This window comes from Cyclopterus lumpus, chromosome 4 (genome assembly GCF_009769545.1).
Source record: "Cyclopterus lumpus isolate fCycLum1 chromosome 4, fCycLum1.pri, whole genome shotgun sequence".
Taxonomy (NCBI): Eukaryota; Metazoa; Chordata; class Actinopteri; order Perciformes; family Cyclopteridae; genus Cyclopterus; species Cyclopterus lumpus.
This window is the reverse complement of record NC_046969.1, coordinates 5,064,661-5,084,435: the sequence shown is the minus strand read 5'-3', so window position 1 is coordinate 5,084,435 and position 19,775 is coordinate 5,064,661. Positions and strand designations below refer to the sequence as shown.

The 19,775-nt window shown below is 41.1% G+C and overlaps 2 protein-coding genes across 4 annotated transcripts in view; one reads left to right on the top strand and one right to left on the bottom strand.

The window, feature by feature from the left end:
• The window catches only part of atp11b (ATPase phospholipid transporting 11B (putative)), a 47,294-nt gene extending 37,859 nt beyond the window's left edge, over positions 1–9,435 (top strand). For 2 of the 3 annotated variants that reach the window (XM_034531609.1, XM_034531611.1), the window contains exons 29-30: positions 1,616–1,901; positions 6,403–9,435. In XM_034531609.1, the coding sequence (XP_034387500.1) occupies positions 1,616–1,885 (270 nt within the window). In that variant the 3' untranslated portion in view covers positions 1,886–1,901; positions 6,403–9,435. The remainder of the gene's footprint in view (positions 1–1,615; positions 1,902–6,402) is intronic. The other variant, XM_034531610.1, reaches the window with a different exon arrangement.
• A 630-nt stretch (positions 9,436–10,065) lies between these two features.
• Positions 10,066–19,585, bottom strand: mccc1 (methylcrotonoyl-CoA carboxylase 1 (alpha)). Its single transcript, XM_034531313.1, has 19 exons — positions 19,259–19,585; positions 18,719–18,762; positions 18,203–18,342; positions 16,019–16,114; positions 15,731–15,852; positions 15,368–15,515; positions 15,151–15,272; positions 14,941–15,052; positions 14,232–14,313; positions 14,029–14,156; positions 13,739–13,922; positions 13,248–13,357; positions 12,910–13,126; positions 12,749–12,835; positions 12,534–12,583; positions 12,017–12,154; positions 11,671–11,778; positions 11,099–11,170; positions 10,066–10,992 (listed from the first exon to the last, which is right to left on the bottom strand). The coding sequence occupies exons 1-19, from the start codon at positions 19,312–19,314 to the stop codon at positions 10,861–10,863; spliced, it is 2,148 nt and encodes a 715-aa protein (XP_034387204.1). The 5' UTR covers positions 19,315–19,585; the 3' UTR covers positions 10,066–10,860.
• Between the last annotated feature and the right edge of the window lie 190 nt (positions 19,586–19,775).

Sequence of the window (19,775 nt, the reverse complement as noted above, 5' to 3'; positions counted from 1 at the left end):
TACATATTGGGCTTTGTGAGCACCATACGCTGCTGTCTGTTGTGCTGAATGAAAGTACGGCACACGTGAACTCAAACTTAACTCGTATAGTAAGTCAGGCAGGGATGATGTTACCCATATAAGGCCATTTTACAACAAAAACCTTAAGATTTCAGCACATATTAACACCAGGGTAGGAGACACAATTACCATCGATGACTTCTGCTGTGAATTCGCTGCTGTAACTGTTACTGTGGCTTAGAATGTAATTGTGTTTTGTCGTGACTGTTGTGTTACATGAACACATCTGTTTGCCCTTTTTATAAAAGGAGACTAATTTTGATGGAGAACAAGAGAAAACCCATGTATTATCCAGCGACACCTGACCTTGCCAGAATAAATCACATTGTCCTGTCTCTGTTTTGCTGTTGCCAGCCAAGTAGCAGAAGTTTGGTTTCATGCCAACAGTGTCTCCAATTTCTGCTGCAGAGAGATGCAACATCCCAATCCAGAGCACTGTAGACTATCTAAGTTACACAATAGGAATACTTGGCTCTCCTTATGCTTAAAGAAACAGGAGGCTTTATAACTTTACATAGTCATAAAGTGGCTTTATCTTAAACATCTCCACAAATGGCACCTGTAATTGATAACAGCAAACGGTACAAATTGAAGATTATTCATTGTCTTGTAAAAAACAGTTGTGTAGCTGAAGTTAGTCTGAGGTTAATCTAGACTTAAATTGCCCCTTCATGCTGAGGTCTAAAGTTCTATTTTATCTTCAAAAAAGCACACAGGATGCAAACTCCATGAGCGTAAGCAGCTCACACTGACCACCGAACACTGTCTCTCGTCTCTCCGGTGCTGACTCAGGCTATGAAAGACACCTGACCCTGCAGGTTTCTCAGCAGCAACTTCATTCAGCGTTGTCTCCCAATGCAGCTCTGACTCAGTGGAAAGTCTGCTTGGTCGTTAAATACATGTTGAGTCCTTTTATTGAGAGGTTTCTTTGCAGTGAATGTCAATTCCAGACAATTTGTAGTTTTGCTCTGGTTTTCACATAATATATATGTATATGTATAAAGGGGAAATATATCAGGATAGATGAACACTGCCTTAGTTTCTGATCATGCATATTCATTCATATGATATTATGGCTCTTGGGCTTAGTATTTAAGTTGAAACATTGTAAAAAAACTTGCACCAGTTAAACGATGTAATCCTGATCATAGTCTTAGGAAAGAGTTAATCTGCTTTACAACCCCCTAAAACGAAATGTTGATTTTTCTCTTCTTTTTTGGGGGTATTTTTATTAAACATTTTGTTATTCACAGGTTTTATTTGCAACATTTCAGCCCCTTGTGTCGCATGTTTTTAATGTTTTCCGTGTACATCGTTCTTCCTGTGACAGCATGCAATAAGTCCTCCTCCAGTCATCCATTATCCTCTCAGAATGTGACAGTAAACCTGTCTAGTGTTATTGATTTCTTCTTTTTGTTCTCCTTTCTACACTCCTGAATTTCCTTCACTTTCTTTTTTTTTTTTTTTTTCTTTTTTTACTTCTGTAATTTTTTCTTACTCTCTCTCTGCCACCAACTGTTCCCATCACCCTTTCTTTCAACCCTTTTCCCTTCAGTCTCTATCAGCCCCCCAGATGCAGAGCCTCAACTGTGTGGAGTCCTTGTGCTGCTACCAACATGGGCAGAGCGGCTGTTCCCGCCTGGCCCGCCTCCTGGAGCAAATAACGGGACGGTGTCAGGCCAGCGCCAACAATTGCCACGCGTCCAGCCGTAGCAACAGGTGGGGAGGACAACGGCAAGAAACAATGATTATGAATCCCGATGAACCGGCACCGCCTCTTGGTGTCAAGAATGTGGGCTGCAGTCCTGACTGTTCAATCCCATAACGTGGCTACGACTACTGTAAGTCTTTCTTGTGGAAATCTGTTTCCTGGTGAGCATACAGTAGTAAGGGGCAAGGGTTTCAGACGGTCTAAGGGACTGGTGTTATGCTGTGGAAGAACAACAACCGAACTAGAAGTTGAAGATGTTTGGATGAAGCCATTATGGACTGCACTATCGAGTTTCTTTGTTCGGAGAGTCTGCAGTCTAAACATTTTGATTAAGCTGAAGCTGGATGTGCTTCATCTCATATCTACAGGAGTACTATCAGAAATATATCAGTACACCGTGGAACCAAAATAATACACAAATGAGTAGATTGTAATGGCTATGCCTTCTAGATAGCATGCACTGCAATGGATGTTCGATAGGCGTGGCAGGGAGTTTTTTTTGGATTGAGCCCTCACAATGGAGACTGGCTGCGATACACAGGCGCCCAACAGGTCTCAATATAACACTGTAACCTTCATTAGGGCATGTCTGTCTATAAGCCTGTGTTCCTATGTTCTTATCTGTGCTATGATCTGTTGTTCTGTCTGTTTCTTATTTGATACTTCCTCAAATCCATTCAATGTCCAAATTAGCATAATTAGTCAGTTTTCAAGGAGAACTGCAAATCTGCAATGCACTTTAACAGATGACACCGATGTCTATTTGTCAAGTTGACTCCACATGAGTTAAGGACACATGATGGCTAGTTGACTAGTATACGACCAGAGCACCAACTATGGGCGTGTAGAGATGTGCAAGTGCTTCATGATTGACGGGTGCTGGTGACTTGGCTTTGATGCTGCCTTTGGCGATTGTGCATTTTAGTGGCCCTAAATGGCAGGGAGGGGTAATATGACTTACACATGATGTCAATTTACTGCAGAAAGTGAGCTCTCAATAAGTGCTGAAGTTCCACTTTGTGATAAAGGATTTTGCCATGTGCAGTTTCAAAGACGAGTGGGCTGAGTTCACACGTCTGTTGCTCAAGGAGCAGTTTCAATATTATTGTGTTTTTTTGCCTGAATCCCAGTGACTCACTGGGGTCATCGATTAATTGACCTGATCGGCTCTTTCTGCTGAGTGATCAATACTCCCCAAAACAGCTTGGGACTCTCAGTATTGATTACATAAAAAATGAAGATGTAGCATTCTTGCTCTTTTGTGTGTGTGTGTGTGTGTGTGTGTGTGTGTGTGTGTGTGTGTGTGTGTGTGTGTGAGGCTTTTGCAGTAGCTCCAGCACACACGTTTGTTCATTCAAGTGTGTGTGTGTGTGTGTAAAGGTAACGACAGCATGACGCACTGTTCCTCTCTTCAGCCCCTCTGGACAGCAAGCTGCGTCATCCCAGATGCAGCAGTCTTATGAGCTATAAAAGAGACATCAAATTGTGACTGTCTGGAACAACATCTCTTTGCATCTCATTTTATTCTGGACCGGGCCTCTAATAATGAACATCAGCCAGTTGGGACCCTAAAATCCTACATTTATAGAATACATATGTATTCTCTTCATTATTCATTAGATGGAGATGAGGGGGGTATGCTCCATGAAATGATCTATTTCAATTGTTGCCGGGGTCACGTCACTGAAAGAATGAAAACCATTGTCTTCGCTCCAGGGTCAAATTTCCACTAAATGCACGATTCAATCTAAATTAATTTCCTCTTGTTGGAATAATTGATCTGTTTTCTGACCTTGGCACGAAGCAGACAATTTAATTTTTCCAACTGAGCTGGCAGCAATTTATACTCCCAGAAGGATAAACAATGAGCAGAAGTAAAAAGCTTGGGCGGGTTTTACTGGCACTTCAGAAAGTCATACAATCAACAAATATTATTGGGGCTTAATATGAAGGTTTAGATTGTATTCTTTGTTCCTCCTTCCCTTGCAATCAACTCTCCTTTCATTCCCTCCTCGTCCTCTTTCCACTCCTCTTTTGCTTTTCACATACCTTCTGTCTCTCCCATCCCTTTTTTATCTCCTGGGTTTGAGGAAATAAATCACAAATAATAATGAAAGACTCAGCCCACACACTGCCAAACATAATTAATGACTGTAAGGGAAATAGTTAAGCATATTTACAAGCTTATATAATGTATGTAACTGTTATATATTGGAAGCCCAACTGTATCTGAATGCTGGCGGCAGCTGAATTATCATGAGGGTAGAACATCAGATGAGTCAGAGGTGTTTTTTCATAATAAACGAGAAGCTTACAAATTCCGGCACTCCAAATGTCAAACTAATTTTGGGCAAAAGAAAAGTACTTGGTAGTATTTGGATATAATTAGCAGGCATATATCCAGAAAAGAAATCTTATTGTACAAAACCACTATGGGCAGTTGAACCATCCCACGTGATTTATTTAGTTAACAAACTTAATTAACCAAATCTTCTCAGCTGCTGACATCCCTTGCTTCTCTTTTCCAAGAACAAGGGGACCCTAAACCAGAGACGCTGCTGGGAAATGTAATCTGTCTTTTCCTCTTTTTTTTTTTGCTACTTACTGTATCTATTAGTCTTTTCTACTGAATCCTGAAGCCTTATATGTGCTTCTGAGAAGAGGTCAACTTTGGGGTATGCTCGTTTTATAACCAGGGGTGTTCCAGACGGGTGGAGTTTCTTCTCCGCCGGTTTAAATTACAAGATATAACTCCACCTGTCTACAAAACAAGAATTCCCAAACTGTCTTGTTGCATGGGGGCTGCTGTTGCCTTAATAAGTTGTATACAATATACACTTGTATTTATTTGTGCCCTCTCACACACTCCTCCTCTTGCGTCTGTGTCCTTGTCCTTATGCGTCTTGAATTTGCATAACGCTGTTCAAACTTCCAAATGAATTATTCATGTGCTGTAAACAGGCCCCGTGAGCTTCGTCAGAAAACTGCTTGTTCTGTTATTCTCTTGGGTTCATGTTCCCACTGGCTATTCCAAAAGTGTTAACGTCCTCTTCGTCATGCCGTGACCCGGGGAGCAAGAATGTTTTTAGCGCCGCGATGTTTCAGCTTGACCCCAGACAGCCAAGCTGGTGATGTGGCATGTGAGCGTGCCTCCAGTCAAACCGCCCTTTGAGTCATCAGCCAGCCGTTTCAGTCCCTGGGTGGCTCTTTCCCTGTTTATCGGGCCTTAAAAAGGTTGTCTTGCTCTCCGAGAGCAGCGTGACATTAAAGGTCATGTGAGTTATTCAGCGTGGAGCAGCTGACATTTAGAAATCAAAACATAGCTGAACATGTGGATGGACAGGTGCAGTCTTCCCCTCATCATATGCAGCCGTGTGAAGGTGCAGCAGCCAGAATGGAGGCACCTTTTGAACCTCTGTCTCTCTGCTCCTCCACGCTGGTGCTGTTAACGCAGAAGCTCCGGTGGTTCTACTCTGTTGATGGTCGGCACGCTGGTGGTTGGCTGGTTGTGACCACCGTTGTAAATCGAACAGTGGCAAGCTGCGACGTTCATGATGTGGCCATGTTGTTTGTTTGTTTGTTTAGCCCAATTACTGGCAATATAGTTGGACAATGTTTTGAATGCTCTCTGAATGGATGAGATTGTGTACTCGTTATGTCTTTGTTCGACATTTCCAAAGCAGAACCAGCTTGCTAAGCTAATAACAGAAAGGGACTGTGCCTCTAAATAGAAAATATACATTACATCGTGGATTTTCTTACTATATGCAAATATGTTTAATATTGCGGAAGATACCTTCCTATAATACCTATTTTTCTAGTAAAGAGTGATGTATATATTCACCTGCAGAGACTCTGATACCAGTCATGTTTATCTTGGGAGTGGATATATGAGAGGAGAATGTTGTTGATGCTTGTTGATCATGATTTATTTCTCTTTGTGATTGTTTTTAAGTTTTATCCATGAGTCGAGTAGCTCAAGTCTCACCTCAACTCCTCTAATAACCAAACCGGGTTCAAACATGTATGATACAAAGACCTTTAATTAACCCGCAAATAACTTTAACTCCATTTTCTAAAGTGTTCGTTTGTAGAGGGCTAATGAGCCGTCTCTGAAAAGCTATAGCAAATCTAAATCTTGGGATCTTTAAAACCATTGCATCATTCACATTTAAAAGCACTGGAGGTACAAGGATCAACTCTGACTCCACTCTAAAGGGTTTTGAAGCAGCCTAGACTCCATTTCATCCAGATCTTGGTAATAACAGATTTTAAAGTTGAAAAATGTACGGTCTTAGTCCCGTAATTGGTAACCTTATTTTATAGTGTACTGACTAAATTGTATTCTCTAAAACTGGCCCTTCCCTGATAGACTTGGATTAATGAGTTTAATGAGGTGAAACTTTAGATACTCATCACCAACATCCTCACAGCATCACTCACTCTTCACTCTTCCATCCTCCATCCCTCACTCCTCTGTGCTTCTTCCAGCCGCTGGACAACATTGTTAGCTCTCAATGCATCTCCAACACACACACACACACACACACACACTCTCTCTCTCTCTCTCTCTCTCTCTCTCTCTCTCCCCGTCGGTCATCTAATTCTCAGTCCCTCCTGCCTGTTTTTAGGTCTTGGAGCGACACGGAGAACTTCTACTCCAACGATCGCAGCATCCTGACGCTGTCGCCCATCGAGTCCACGAACTGCTGACTCCCATCTGACTGACACACTGATCTGGGGGAGGGCTTCTACTCCACATAATCACCCCTCGACCCCTGTGCCGCCATTTAATACACCTCCATAAATCTAAGCTTGCTGCATTCTGAGCTGGACACTGATGCATCACAGACCTGTCTGCTGCATTGTCCTTCACCAATTCCTGTTCCCAGTGTTAGTGAATCCATAGAAGATAAAGAGACGTGTGTGAGATCAGACCGGGGACAGGAACTCTCTTGCAGCGATTTACGAAATACTTTTTCGCATAGTTGCCAAAGTTTTTTTGCAGCTGGCACATGGTCTTTCCTGACCATGTGGACTTTTTGCTAGCTTGAGGCGAGCAGCAGTCCAGCTCGGCCTGAGGACTTGTAGCACAGGACGGGACAGAGCCACAAAGACCGCCTATGTAGCACCAGGTCTAAAGATCCACTAATATGAGCACTTCTCAGAGGTGTCCGCTTGCAGCCCATCATCATCTTCATCATCATCATCATGTTGCGTCCATGGACTTCCTCTTTGAGCTTTCGGCCCCGCTGCACCTTTTTGTTTCTCATTCGGATGAAACGGTAGACGTTATGTATGTTTCAGAGCCTGGCTGGATCTGAAACGGCAGTCCCTCGATACTGTACAAGGAGATGCATCTCTACCAAAGACCAAAGGATTCAGACTGGAGTTTAAAAGAATAGCTGTTTATCTTTGTGCCTGGTTGTACTGGTTGCCTGCTTATATTGTTATTGTTTGGCTGCTCTCTGGTATGACTGTTCAGGCCTTGGTGTCCCTGCTGTGAAGATGGGCAGATGGGGCCTGTTTTAAAAGCCATACATTTTCAGGAGGTTACATTATTGATTTATTAGTGCAGAAAGAAGCTGTTTAAGCCTATTGTTGTTATTTTGTTCCCGTTTAATGCCTTTTCTCCTTCAGCCGCTTTGGCATATCAGCATTGAAGACCACGATGCTCAGGGAATGTTTTGGGGTCAGGCTGGGAGGCGGTCTAAAAGAGGCTGTATTGCTGGAATCATCCCTCAGTTGCCTAGAATATTGCCCACGTGTCCGATGAGATAATGGTACCATTTCTAATTCAGCAAGACAAAAATGGCTTCAATGGCGAGATGCTTTTCCACGGCTGATGCACGTCGAGCCAGACAGACAAATGTCTAGAGAGAGAGAAAAAAGAAAGAGAGAGAGAGAGCTATATCGGTTAAATCTAATTCAGCTTCTACAGAGGTGAATAGAAGAGCAGGCCGTTTGCACAAATCATCTAGATATTGCTCAATTCATTGCACATCACCTAAATCATGTTGGTAAGTGAGTGACCTTGTTGTAAGCTCTTTGTACGATCTCAGTGGCCACATGCAAGTAAAAGGTCAAATGATTCTCTTTGATACTTAGTTTGACCTCTTCTTCTTCCAAAAAAAAAAAAAAAACGGTGAAATGAGGAATCGTGTGCCGGTTCTTATTTGTAGAAGTCAGTTGACTCAGAAGTGTAATGTAGAAACGTTTCAAGACAACCGTTTAAAAGCAACAGCTCCCATGTTGTTGTTTTTTGGTATGGTTACTGTTGAAAGAAGGCCGATTGTCAAACATGTTTTTGTCAAGTCATTGAATATTCTGTTTATTTTCTATACGGTACACATTGTTTGATGCACACCTGGGCCTGTTAACGTCCATACAGGTGCAGCTGAAGATGGAAATGTATATTTATTATTGCAGTACTTTTTTCCTGTGTTTGTGACTTTCTTCCATATTCTACGTGTGTCCTGTAAATTTACAATCTTAGACATGTAACCAGGAAGTTGAAGCGTTATCTAAGCTCTTTGTTTTGACTTCAGTTAGAGCTTTCCTTTCACAACTCAAGAGGTAATGATCAGGAGACATTCATTTTGTTGTTATTAAACATTTGTGTTCATACTGCTATGAAAATGTCTACCTGGATGTGGAAAACTACATGCTAAAGGTGTTTTTTATAGGGGCACTTCAACCGTTGTACACATAGTTTATAGCAATTCACTCACTCAAAATGTTGACGTTATAAGCTTGGAGCATGAAACAGGCAGGTGTGGTTGGTAAGATGCGTTGCATCATGGGATTTTTGTTTTTAGGTTACTCACACAAGCCACTTAAAATCAGGATATGTTCAATTCTGTTGCATTAATTTTGACCATCATTTTTGTATGGAGTCAAAGGCAGAACCCCGGCTGTGTTGGTGCACCGTATGCTCATATACGGAGGCCCAAATTGTTAAAAATATAATGATTAATACCTCTATCATGTTAATAAATACAAACAAATAACTTGACAAGTTGCATCTTAAAAAAACATCTCTTCCATCAAGACTTAGAAATAAAACATAGACCAATATCTACAAAATAAAAATAAATGACTTACTTTAAAGTCATTTTAAAATGACCTTTTCTAATGTAAGTCTTTATTTGAAAGAATTTGTGAAATAACTATGAAGTAACATTTAAGTACAATGAGTATAATTTTGAAAATCTATAGGATTATAAAAAAATCTAAGCAATATTTTTTGATCGTATATACATCCAGGTACAGATTTTCTTTTTCAAGTGGCACTAGAGTAATATTCTTGCGACTGCTTATGCTGAAAACTGATACTATATTTTTCAAATCTGATTCTATAAACTAAAGCATCAGAGCGGTGACCTCATCAAAGCCGTAGACAAGAAGGCAGCAGGGTTTGTAAACAAGGCTTTCTGGGTATTTACAGAAGCAGATTACTAAACCACATATGAAAAAAATTTAAAGTCAATTAAAATGGTATCGCGCTCTGATGACAAACGATCATGTCATCCATTAAAAGCATCTTATATTCTGTCTATAGATGTGGTTTTAAACCAAGTGCTCCTGCTTCTTGAAATATTGGCCATATATTGAATATGTGTAAAGACAAAATGAAAATGTAATAAACACATCATCCTGAACTATTCAATTCACAAATTTGTCATTGTTGCCATATATTATGCAAATATAAAACATTTTCACGTCGTTTCAGGAAAGTTAAAAACAGGAATCTAAATGTATTGTATGTCTTATTATAGTTATATATCAAATGATCCGATTTGTGCGGACAGCATCAGCTAGTACGACACAAAGCTGCAGATCAGAGCTGACCTGTTTTTCAAAACCTCCTGATATCTGTTCCTGTCCATCTGTCTGATCTATAAATATGTCTTATAGCTGATGCTTTTGGAGATCCATTTATGAAATAAATACATTTTTAAGAAACATGTCTGTGGGTGAAACTTCATTCATTTAAATGTACTCACAAAAGCCCTAAAAAAAAGTCAGTATATAGTACGCCGTAACCCCCAAGCCCTGTCATAGGATAGCGAAGTTTAATATAGAAAAACTTTTCTCCAGTTAAATTCATCATTTGACCAGCGAGATAAATAAAGGGTTTAATTCAATGTTACCCTGTGGGGAGTAGTTGATGAACCAATGAGCATTTTGCATATGAATACTTCCATCCTGCATGTTGAGTCAACCTGCAAGTTCAGGCTGGAGTTCAATGCGTCAAAAGTATTCAGAAGCCACTCACAAGAACCACACGCATACTTCATAAACATTTTTATTACAGTATCCGACGAGTCCAATACTTTTTTTCTCTTTTTTTAGTCATCCGTCACTCGTCTACAAAATGAACACAGCTGTTTATCAGTTTTAGTTTACACGGCCTCATAACACACCAGTTAGTAAAAAGAGAGAATCAGAACAGGGTCAAGTTCACGTGGACTGACGCACAATTTACAAAGAAACCATCCGTCTGTGCAAAGCCCTCGGAGACCCACAATGCATTCTTTACGGGTTATTTTCATATCAGAGGCAAATTCGGTCACAAAAGTTGGGATAATTGTGGAGGGTTGTTCTGCATTCCTATTCTAAAGGCCTTTGTCCTCCTCCACAACAACAGACGTCGGCTTTATTCTCAAGACCAAACACACTTCAAGGGTGGAGTCGGTCTGAAAGGGATGAATGTGTGGACACCACTAACCCCTCTACACAATATTTACTTGCACCAAAGATTCATTAACATTGAGCCTCTTTCCTCCTAGAAAGTTCCAGTGAAAACTGTCATTTTTTTGATGAATAAGAAACAAAAGTGGTTGGATAGTTTCCTCAAATATATGATGATAGGAGCATGAGAAAATTTAAAAGAAATGACACATGGTTCTACCGGACAGTGACAATAACTATTGGTTTTCAGACTAAAGCCCACATTCTCCGGTACCGAGTGATGGGACACCAAGCTGGTTCAGATGGACTCACTTTCCCTCCAGCTGTCGCAGTAACTCGCCCCGGCTCCGACCCGTCAGTGTAATCATGGGTGTGGTTATGTGTTTCGATTCCGTTTACTGGCTGCTCCCCTCCTCCTCCCCCTCCTCCTCTTCCAGTTCGACCAGAGGAGCATGTCGGTTCGCCTGAGAGCCCTCGCTGAAGAAAACCCTCTTGATCACACCAGACTTGGGCGCCCGGATCGTATGCTGCGGAGACAAAAACAACTTTATCACAAACGCAGAAGCAGAGAACGTGTGCACTTACAACGTAAAGGTGAGTGTGTGAGGGGCGGAGCCAGAGGGAGTCCCTCACCTCCATCTTCATGGCAATCATGACCATCAGAGGGTCTCCTACGGCCACCGTGTCTCCAGCCTTCACCATCACCTGAACACAAGACAACGGGTTGGTGATTTGTCTGAACAGAGGACACTTGGGAAACTCCTCGATCTTTCACGAGTGACTTATTAAAAGAGGTGGAATCATTTTAAATCTTGTTATCTAAAATGATAAATGTGGGATCACACTTTCCCTCACCTTGTAAACAAGGAGCTGTTCTTACCCTAAACCTTGATAATTCATAATTGTCTGTATTGTTGACTGGGCTACAGATCGCCACAAGGGCAATCATAAATTATATATATATATATATATATATATATATATATATATATATATATATATATATATATACACACACACACACACACATATACATATATATATATATATATATATATATATATATATATATATATATATATATATAATTTAATATGACTTAAATCTCTAGAAAGACGTAGTTTAGCCTGCAGACAAATAAATTCCTTGGCTTGACAAAAACAGCATTAGCTGCCAGTAATAATCCATAACTGAGTCTAACTCACCTTCTCTATGGTTCCTGTCATGGGGGCCACTGCTGCACCTTGAGACCCAGCACCGCTCACACCAGCCAGATACTTGGGCACTGGAGCAGACACCTGGGCGCTGCCCTCCTGCACAAACAAGTGGAAAGATTTCAGACGGCAGACTTTGACAAGAAATAGAAAATTGCCACAGCAACAGGTGATATGGAATTACTATAAATTAATGAACAAAAAAATTAGATACATATTTTAAGTAGTAAATGCAGAGTTGTATACAGGTACGTCAGCATACGAGGAATGAAGAACTTTTTTGTAATAAATAAAATGCAAATATTCTAAATGACTAAATGAGTGGTTAGGAACACACCATGGAGAACAGGTGCACCGTGTTGTCCAGGATCACCAGTTTGGGTCGAGACTTCACGCCATTGACAGAACAGCGGAGGAATGATGCTCCGCCTTCCGTCTCCACCTCTCCGGTCACGGTGTACACCTCCTCGGCAAGCTGAAAGGAGAAATGCATTTATTTAGAAACATGAAGGAGGCATTCTTCCTTAATTCTTGACTTGAGGGACAATAGTTTGACAATATATTCTCCATATACTTTCAAGTGCATCTCTCAGCATTCATCAGTCAATGGAGTTTGGTCAATATTTCATTTGCTGATGAAGGCTGTGAGATGTGGTGGACAGTTTCAGAAAAAGTCAAACTAATTTCCCTTAACGGTCATGCTCAGGAATAATTCTTTAAAAAAAATGGCGGAGCATTTGATTATAGAAACAAACACAAGCGTACAATAATGTGAGTTACAGGCAGTGTTTAAAAATACCCCAAACTAAAAGACAACAACAAATCTACAAAATACAGGACAATCTCCAGCTTACCTGCATTGAGTAGCTGCAATCTTTGTTGTACACAACGACCACATCAACTTCTAAAAGACAACAAGCACACAAGAGGAAATGTTCTGAACGAGACATTTCGATGTGTTGCAACCCGATCTTAAGAGAATCTGGTTTGACAAGTCTGTGGTGCATTTAGTAGCGAGGAAGTTAAACAACCACATGAGGTCAAAGCTCACCCTATGTCTGGGACTTACTTTCATCTCCCAGCTGCAGCGTCATGTTTCTGTTAAACCCAATGTTGCTTCTCCAGCCGCTGCTGGCGCCGAATGGGGAGAAAGGGTCTGAAAATCACACACACTTAGTGCCCTACTTTTTCAATTCAAATGTGCTATAAAAGGGAAATATTTCACCTCACCTGTGGAGGTCTGCATGAATGCCTGTGTGTGTTTCCTCTCTTGCAGCAGCAGGCCCAGCACTGCCTGGCAGACGGTTTCCCCAGAAGGAGTTATCGGAGCGGGGAAAAGGTCTGCGTAGTGCTGAGGGATGAAACTGGTGGTCACGTTTCCAGCCTCAAACTCCGGGTGGCCCGAGAGACTCAGCAAAAAGTCAATGTTAGTGTTCAGTCCAACGATCTGAGGACAGAGAGGATGCAAAGAAAGTTGACACACACACACACACACACACACACACGTGAGTTCAGTAAATGCTGTATTTGTTTAGCGTCACTTGACTCTCTCTGTGAGTGTGTCTTACATTGTACTGTCGTAAGCAATACCGCAGCTTCTTTAAGGCAGCAGATCGGTCTTCTCCCCAAACAACGAGCTTGGCAATCATTGGGTCATAATGTGCCGACACCTCGTCCCCTGAAAGCAAACACACACACAAATAAATAAAACATATTAACCATGTTTGAATTATGGTAACAGATAAAGTTTCTACTTTTTTTTTTAATACCGGTGTCAAGTGTGATTGGATAATTATTGATCCAGTGTTTCTCTAAAAGAACTGAAAGATTAACACTTGGACAGTGCTGTGGTTTCTATATGGCATTTCCCAGAGACCTTGTTACTGAATTTAATTTTAGTTTTGTGTGTGAGCGAACACAGCTATTGTAAAACAACATGCAATGTCAGTCGGCATCAAATTAAACACTTGATTCTGTAAAATAAAATATTAATTGTTGTTCCAAGAATTTCAAACTCTCCATGTAAACACAACCAGAGAGTTAGATCTAGACTCCCTACCTTCCCTGACTCCAGTCTCTATACGCGTGTGTTGGTCTGGCGAAGGGGTGGAGAGATGCAGCAGAGGCCCCGCCCCTGGAAGGAAGTCGTTGTTTGGGTCCTCGGCATAGATACGAGCCTCAAAAGAGTGTCCCCTTAAAACAATGTCATCCTGGAGGAGAGGCAGGCGCTCCCCTGCTGCCACCTGGAGGAGAATTACACCAAGAGTAATCAATGCAGTTGAAATGTTTTCCACTGGCTGTCAGCATTTCCTGTTCCAGTTGACTTCTTCTCCACCCCTCCTCTCTTACCCTGAGTTGCCACTCCACCAAGTCGGTTCCAGTGATCATCTCAGAGACAGGATGCTCCACCTGCAGCCTGGTGTTCATCTCCATGAAGTAAAAGTTATGCTGGGCGTCCATTATGAACTCAACCGTACCTTCACGGGGAGACAAACAATATCATGTCTGTATACTGTGTGTTGTGTGTTGTGGTGAGAGTCCGTGTGTCTCACCTGCTCCGACATAGTTAACAGCCTTGGCTGCTTTAACGGCTGCCTCTCCAAGTTTCCTTCGCACCTCAGGACTAATATCAGGCTGAAAGAATACAATATATATATATATATATAGAAATAGAGTCAACAGTTGACACAAACTTCCAGTATGCAGAAATATACAATATTCCGGAACAGAAGTGCTCCCCATCCAAATTACCAAGGAATGCATATCTTGAAGAAATCTCCAAATGTCAAAATGTGTTCGATACCAAAAACACAGCATGGATGTTTTTATGGTGTTTCGCATAATTATTTTCTCAAAAAAAATGTCTATTCATTCTCGAAGTGGTCCAAAATGTTAAGATTTAAACAAAAAAATGTTTACCGTTGGAATTAACCAAAAAACATTCTGCAGCCGCTTATGAGACATAATAGAGCATGTGACGGTGATCCTAAAATTATATCTCAATATTCCGAGCCCTTAAACACAAGATTTCAACATTTGATTAGGTGCCTGACCAAAACACAATGTTTATTACATCAGATGTATGACTAGCCTTCAGATGATGTCTATGTGGCATATAATGTTGACCTGCTATGTCGTCCTAAAGACCCACGCCTCCCCCAAAAGAAAGACAAAAATGTGTTCATAAGGAGGGAGGGAGTGGAAACGGTAAAAAGAGATTTGAATGTCAGGGTGTAAATGCAACGTTTTACAGCTCCTCACCCCTGGTGCTTCCTCTATGATCTTCTGATGTCTTCTTTGGACGCTGCAGTCTCTCTCAAACAGATAGACAGCATTACCGTGCATGTCCCCAAACACCTGGACCTCCACATGTCTACAAGAGATACAAGGAGGCATACAAGGAATAAACAGAACAAAGTAGAGGAACTTGCTGGTGGGCCGAAAATACACGAGTAGATTAATTATTATTACCTGGGATCCTCTACAAACTTCTCAACCAGCATGACATCATCATTGAAGGATTTCCTGGCTTCTCGTCTCGCCGACTCCAACTGCTCCAAGAACACAGAGTCTGACCGTGCAATACGCATCCCCTAACAAACACACACACACACACGCACACACGGTTGTCCTATGTTTCCAAATGTTACTTTGTCATATTTGTTAAGGCTTTTTCACATCCTCTCACCTTGCCGCCTCCTCCACGGACTGCCTTGATCATCACAGGGTATCCAATCTGGGCAGCCTCTGCTTGCAGCCTCTCATCTGATTGGTCCTCTCCATGGTAGCCACCAATGATTGGCACCCCAGCAGCTGACATGATGTGTTTGGATGTGCTGAAAAAAGAGACAAAGCAATAAAAGTGAATGGCACATGTTGCCATTATTGCCGGTTTTACCGAATGCGTTTCTATTTCTCGCTGTATTTCATAAATTGTTGCTCCTACAATGAGACCACTGCATTAACTGGGATCTATCATCTTTCAAGCTATTGTTAAATTTTAATGAGACAAAAGGAGGTAGGATATAAATGTATGTGTTGTGGGTGTTACCTTTTAATGCCCATGTCTCGGATGGCAGTGGAAGGCGGCCCTATGAAGATGATGCCTTCCTGTTTACACGCCTCCGCAAACTCTGTGCTTTCTGACAGAAAGCCATAACCAGGATGGACCGCCTACAGACACAGAAATGTTTTCTAAAACATCACATTTAAAGAACCATTGTTGGTTCAATGTCAAAGAGTGGAAGTTGAAGGGGTTTAAAAAGACCTGGATGTCATGATCTATAATTAATGTTGAAGGAAAGTGACAGTGTCACTTCTCTTCTCAAAGACTACTCACATGTGATCCAGATGTCTTGGCTACTTCCAAAACTTTCTCCATTGAGAGGTAACTCTGCTGGGAGGGTGGAGGGCCAATGTGGTAGGCTTCATCTGCCTACAAATGAAAAAACAGAGCAGAAATCAATTGAAAACAACTAATGCAATATACACTATTAATAACCAGTATGAGCAAACACCACTTTTTAAAATTGTTAAATTTTGCATTTTCAACAAAACAATCCTTGACATTTAAATTCATAAACACAACAAAACAAACAGCGTACAAGCAAAACAGTAGTATTAGTATCCATAGTCCAGCCCACAACGAGTACAAATGCCAATCTCTACATACATGAACATCTACATCAACAAATGCCCACTCATGTGTGTATCCACATACACAACACGCACACACACACACACAACCATCCATATCAACATACACACCCGCATAGCATTCCCACATGTATATGCTTTTACATATACACTCCACGAGGAGGGTTCAATGAGAAGGGAGGGAAGGACTGTATAGTTAAATTGAGTATGATTAAATTATATATGCAATAAAAATAAAGTGAAAATTTATTTTAAATGTATTTATTATAAAGTAAAATAAAACACATTAAACTAAATGTAATATATATATATATATATATATAAATAAAACATTTAAAAACACTGACATTCATATCAGACCCAGATTTACACATTTGCTTAGCAGTGGTATTCTAGTGGTACAGCTCAGTTTTGTTACCTCAACCCCTCTCAGTTGTAGTATCTAGGTTTAATGTCAACACTAGGTATAATGTAACACAGGTCCATCTTCTTATGAAGGTATCTATTGTCATTTGTAATTTTGCAGTCATGTTTTCCATTGTATGAACCTGATTTAATCACTGTCTCCACTGAGTTATGGTTGGTGGTTTTGCATCCTTCCAGTTCAGAGTTATCATGTCATTAAAAGTATACGCAAAATATATCTCAGATCGGTGTTTCCTAAATCTTTCGGTAGACCCCAGCAGAAATATTAATGGATCTGAGGGTACATCCACTTTGATGATTTTAACGATTTCTTTTTTGATATTTTTCCAAAACCCTTGAACTACTGGACAGTCCCAAAATATATGCGTGTGATCTCTTATTTTTCCACATTTTCTGAAGGATCCTTCACATATGAGATTTTAAGAGGTGTATTGAAATATCAGATTTTTAATTTCCAATCAAATTCTTTCCACAATTGGCTATTGATTCCTTTATGACATTTGTTACACAGATCTTCCCATGTTTTATCTTCAATTCCAATTCCCACTTTTCCCTGATGTTCAATGTATTTTGAGTTTTGTCAGCTGTAAGCCTTCTATATATGTGGGAGACGTGGTTTTTAGTTGGAAAGCAGTTTTCTGCTATACTAATAAAATATTCTTCCATTACATTAGGTTTTTTTCTGACTAACTGTCTGTCTTTATGGTTTGTAATATAGTGTCTCATTTGAAGGTACCTATGCAAATCCTTTGATGGAAGTGTATATTGCTCTTGCAGCTGAAAAAAGGATTTGAGTTCTGTTCTATCAAATAATTGATTGATGGTTTTAAGACCTTTATCAGCCCACCGTCTAAATCCACTATCCCATATAGAGGGAGGGAATTCTATGTTGCCTACAAGTGACATAGCTCTTGAGAGTGAGCTTGGTCCTTAAAGTGTTTTTTTTATTATTGTCCAAATCTTCAGTGTGTGTTTTATCCATTTGTTTTCAAGGGCAATGTTGATATAGATATCCCCTTAGCTGTGCGTTGTTCTATCTTGGTCCATCCTGTCTCCTGGTCGTTTCCAATCCACGCTACTATAGCTGTTAGTTGTGCTGCCCAATAATATGGTTTACAATTTGGTAGGCCTCCTTTATCTTTGGGTAGAAGCAGTGTTTTGAGTCTTATCCTGGGTCTCTTATTCTGCCAGATGAATTTTGAGAGTAGTTTATTTAACATGTTGAAGAAAGAAACTGGGACTGCCACAGGTAGGGACTGACACAAAAAGAGGAGTCTGGGTAACACATTGGTTTTCACCATCTCCGCTCTACCAAATAATGAGGAAAACACCACTTTAACAACACGCTCATTCCTCATTGTGTTTGTTGAAACAGCCGAAGACTGAAAAGCAGATGACTGAAAATACTAAATGACAACACTCTTGCTCTGCAGTCTCTCACCATGGCCACGTGCATGGAGTCTCTGTCCGCATCACTGTACACGGCCACAGAGCGGATGCCCATCTTCTTGGCCGTGCGCATCACACGACACGCAATCTCCCCTCGATTGGCAATCAGCACCTTCTCTATCCTTCCCACCCCTGAAGAGGACAAAACAGACTTGTTACAGCTTCTTCCAAAAGTACTAAAAACAATCTTAAAATGAACTTTGCACTAGTTGTCACTAATAAAATCAAAAGCGCAAACAGGTTTTAAAGGGCTTGCCACCATCACTGTCCACGTTCTGTGTGCATAGAGTTGTAATTGTTTATGCAACACCAATGTGCTGATCAGAACAACCACAGCACAGTCGGGTTGGGGTCCACAGGTGGTGCCAGTCTGATCATATGTAAAATGTCAGATAACTAATCAGCAACTATCTATATCTACTAAATATTCTGTTTCCATCTTTTCAGATGTCAGGGTGTTGTTTCTCTGTTTTATAGAAATGAAAATGGATTTGTTTGCTTCACTCACCTCCAGAAACGAGCCGCACGCCTCTTTTGGTCCATGACGGGTTTCTGAGCAGAGAGAGGGGACATGTTTATGTCAGTGCCATTACAATCTCTACTTGGCTGTGAAGGGCAGATGGGAAATGGACGAAAGGCTCGTTTATTAAATAAAAAGAAGCTCGTACAATATAAGCACAAGCCCGTACACATAAGTGATCTGACTGACAGCTAGTACAGGTTTATAACTAGACTCCATGTTAGCTGACAGTCCGCCACCGTTATTTAACCTTGATCAGTTATCAGCTCGCTTTATGGCAACACAACCATACATCGCGTCAACACGTTGCTGCGGAGGGGACAAACGACGTGATGTTGTCCTGTACAGCAACGACGAGCAGCAGCAGATCTTAACGACGTTGTACATCTGAGAAGGAGCTCCGACGTGAAGTAGCATCGCAAACTTTAACTTTAGCTGTCGGCTCACGCTAAAAAGAAGCTGGTCGGAGGGAGCGGCCTGTTTCCACACAAGAAGCATGGCAGCCATGTGACGCGTTGATGTACTCACTGTGCAAATATCCTCAGACTCTGCAGAGTTGGGAAACTCAGAATAACTGCAGCCATCGCTACCAGCTGCGGAGGCTCACTGCTAGCTAGCTAGCTAGCTGACTCACTGAATGACCAGCTGAGGAGCAAAAGGCGAAGTGGTAATCAACGAAACGGCTCAAACACCGTTTATTTTGCATTAACTGCAGCAAACCACTCAACTTGAACCACACGTAAATAGTAGCGGCCTTCAAGTTTTCCACTCGCACTAACAAACACTGCCACACGCTTGTTAATATCTACTTTATTGGTTATGACCTTTCCAAGGACTCGTAGTATCGAGCGGCCAATGAGGAAGAAGGATCTGGAGGCGGAGGAAGAAGCAGCAGTAGCAACAAGTCACCAGAAGAGCGCATCGTTTTTCAGTCAAATAGGAGGTCAGTTACAGTTCGTCACGAAAAATCACATTCAGAATAATAAAATAAAAACAATTTTATTTTTAAGAAGAGTACTTGGCCGTAAAATAACACAGAAAATCT

Excerpts from the sequence above, each read along its gene's own strand:
- mccc1 (XM_034531313.1), bottom strand. The coding sequence starts at position 19,314 with ATGGCTGCAGTTATTCTGAGTTTCCCAACTCTGCAGAGTCTGAGGATA. Across the intron at positions 14,157-14,231 it reads TGTTAACTATGTCGGAGCAG|GTACGGTTGAGTTCATAATG; the intron begins GTGAGACACACG and ends CTCCCCGTGAAG. Across the intron at positions 11,779-12,016 it reads CGGTGCACCTGTTCTCCATG|GAGGGCAGCGCCCAGGTGTC; the intron begins GTGTGTTCCTAA and ends TTGTTTGTGCAG.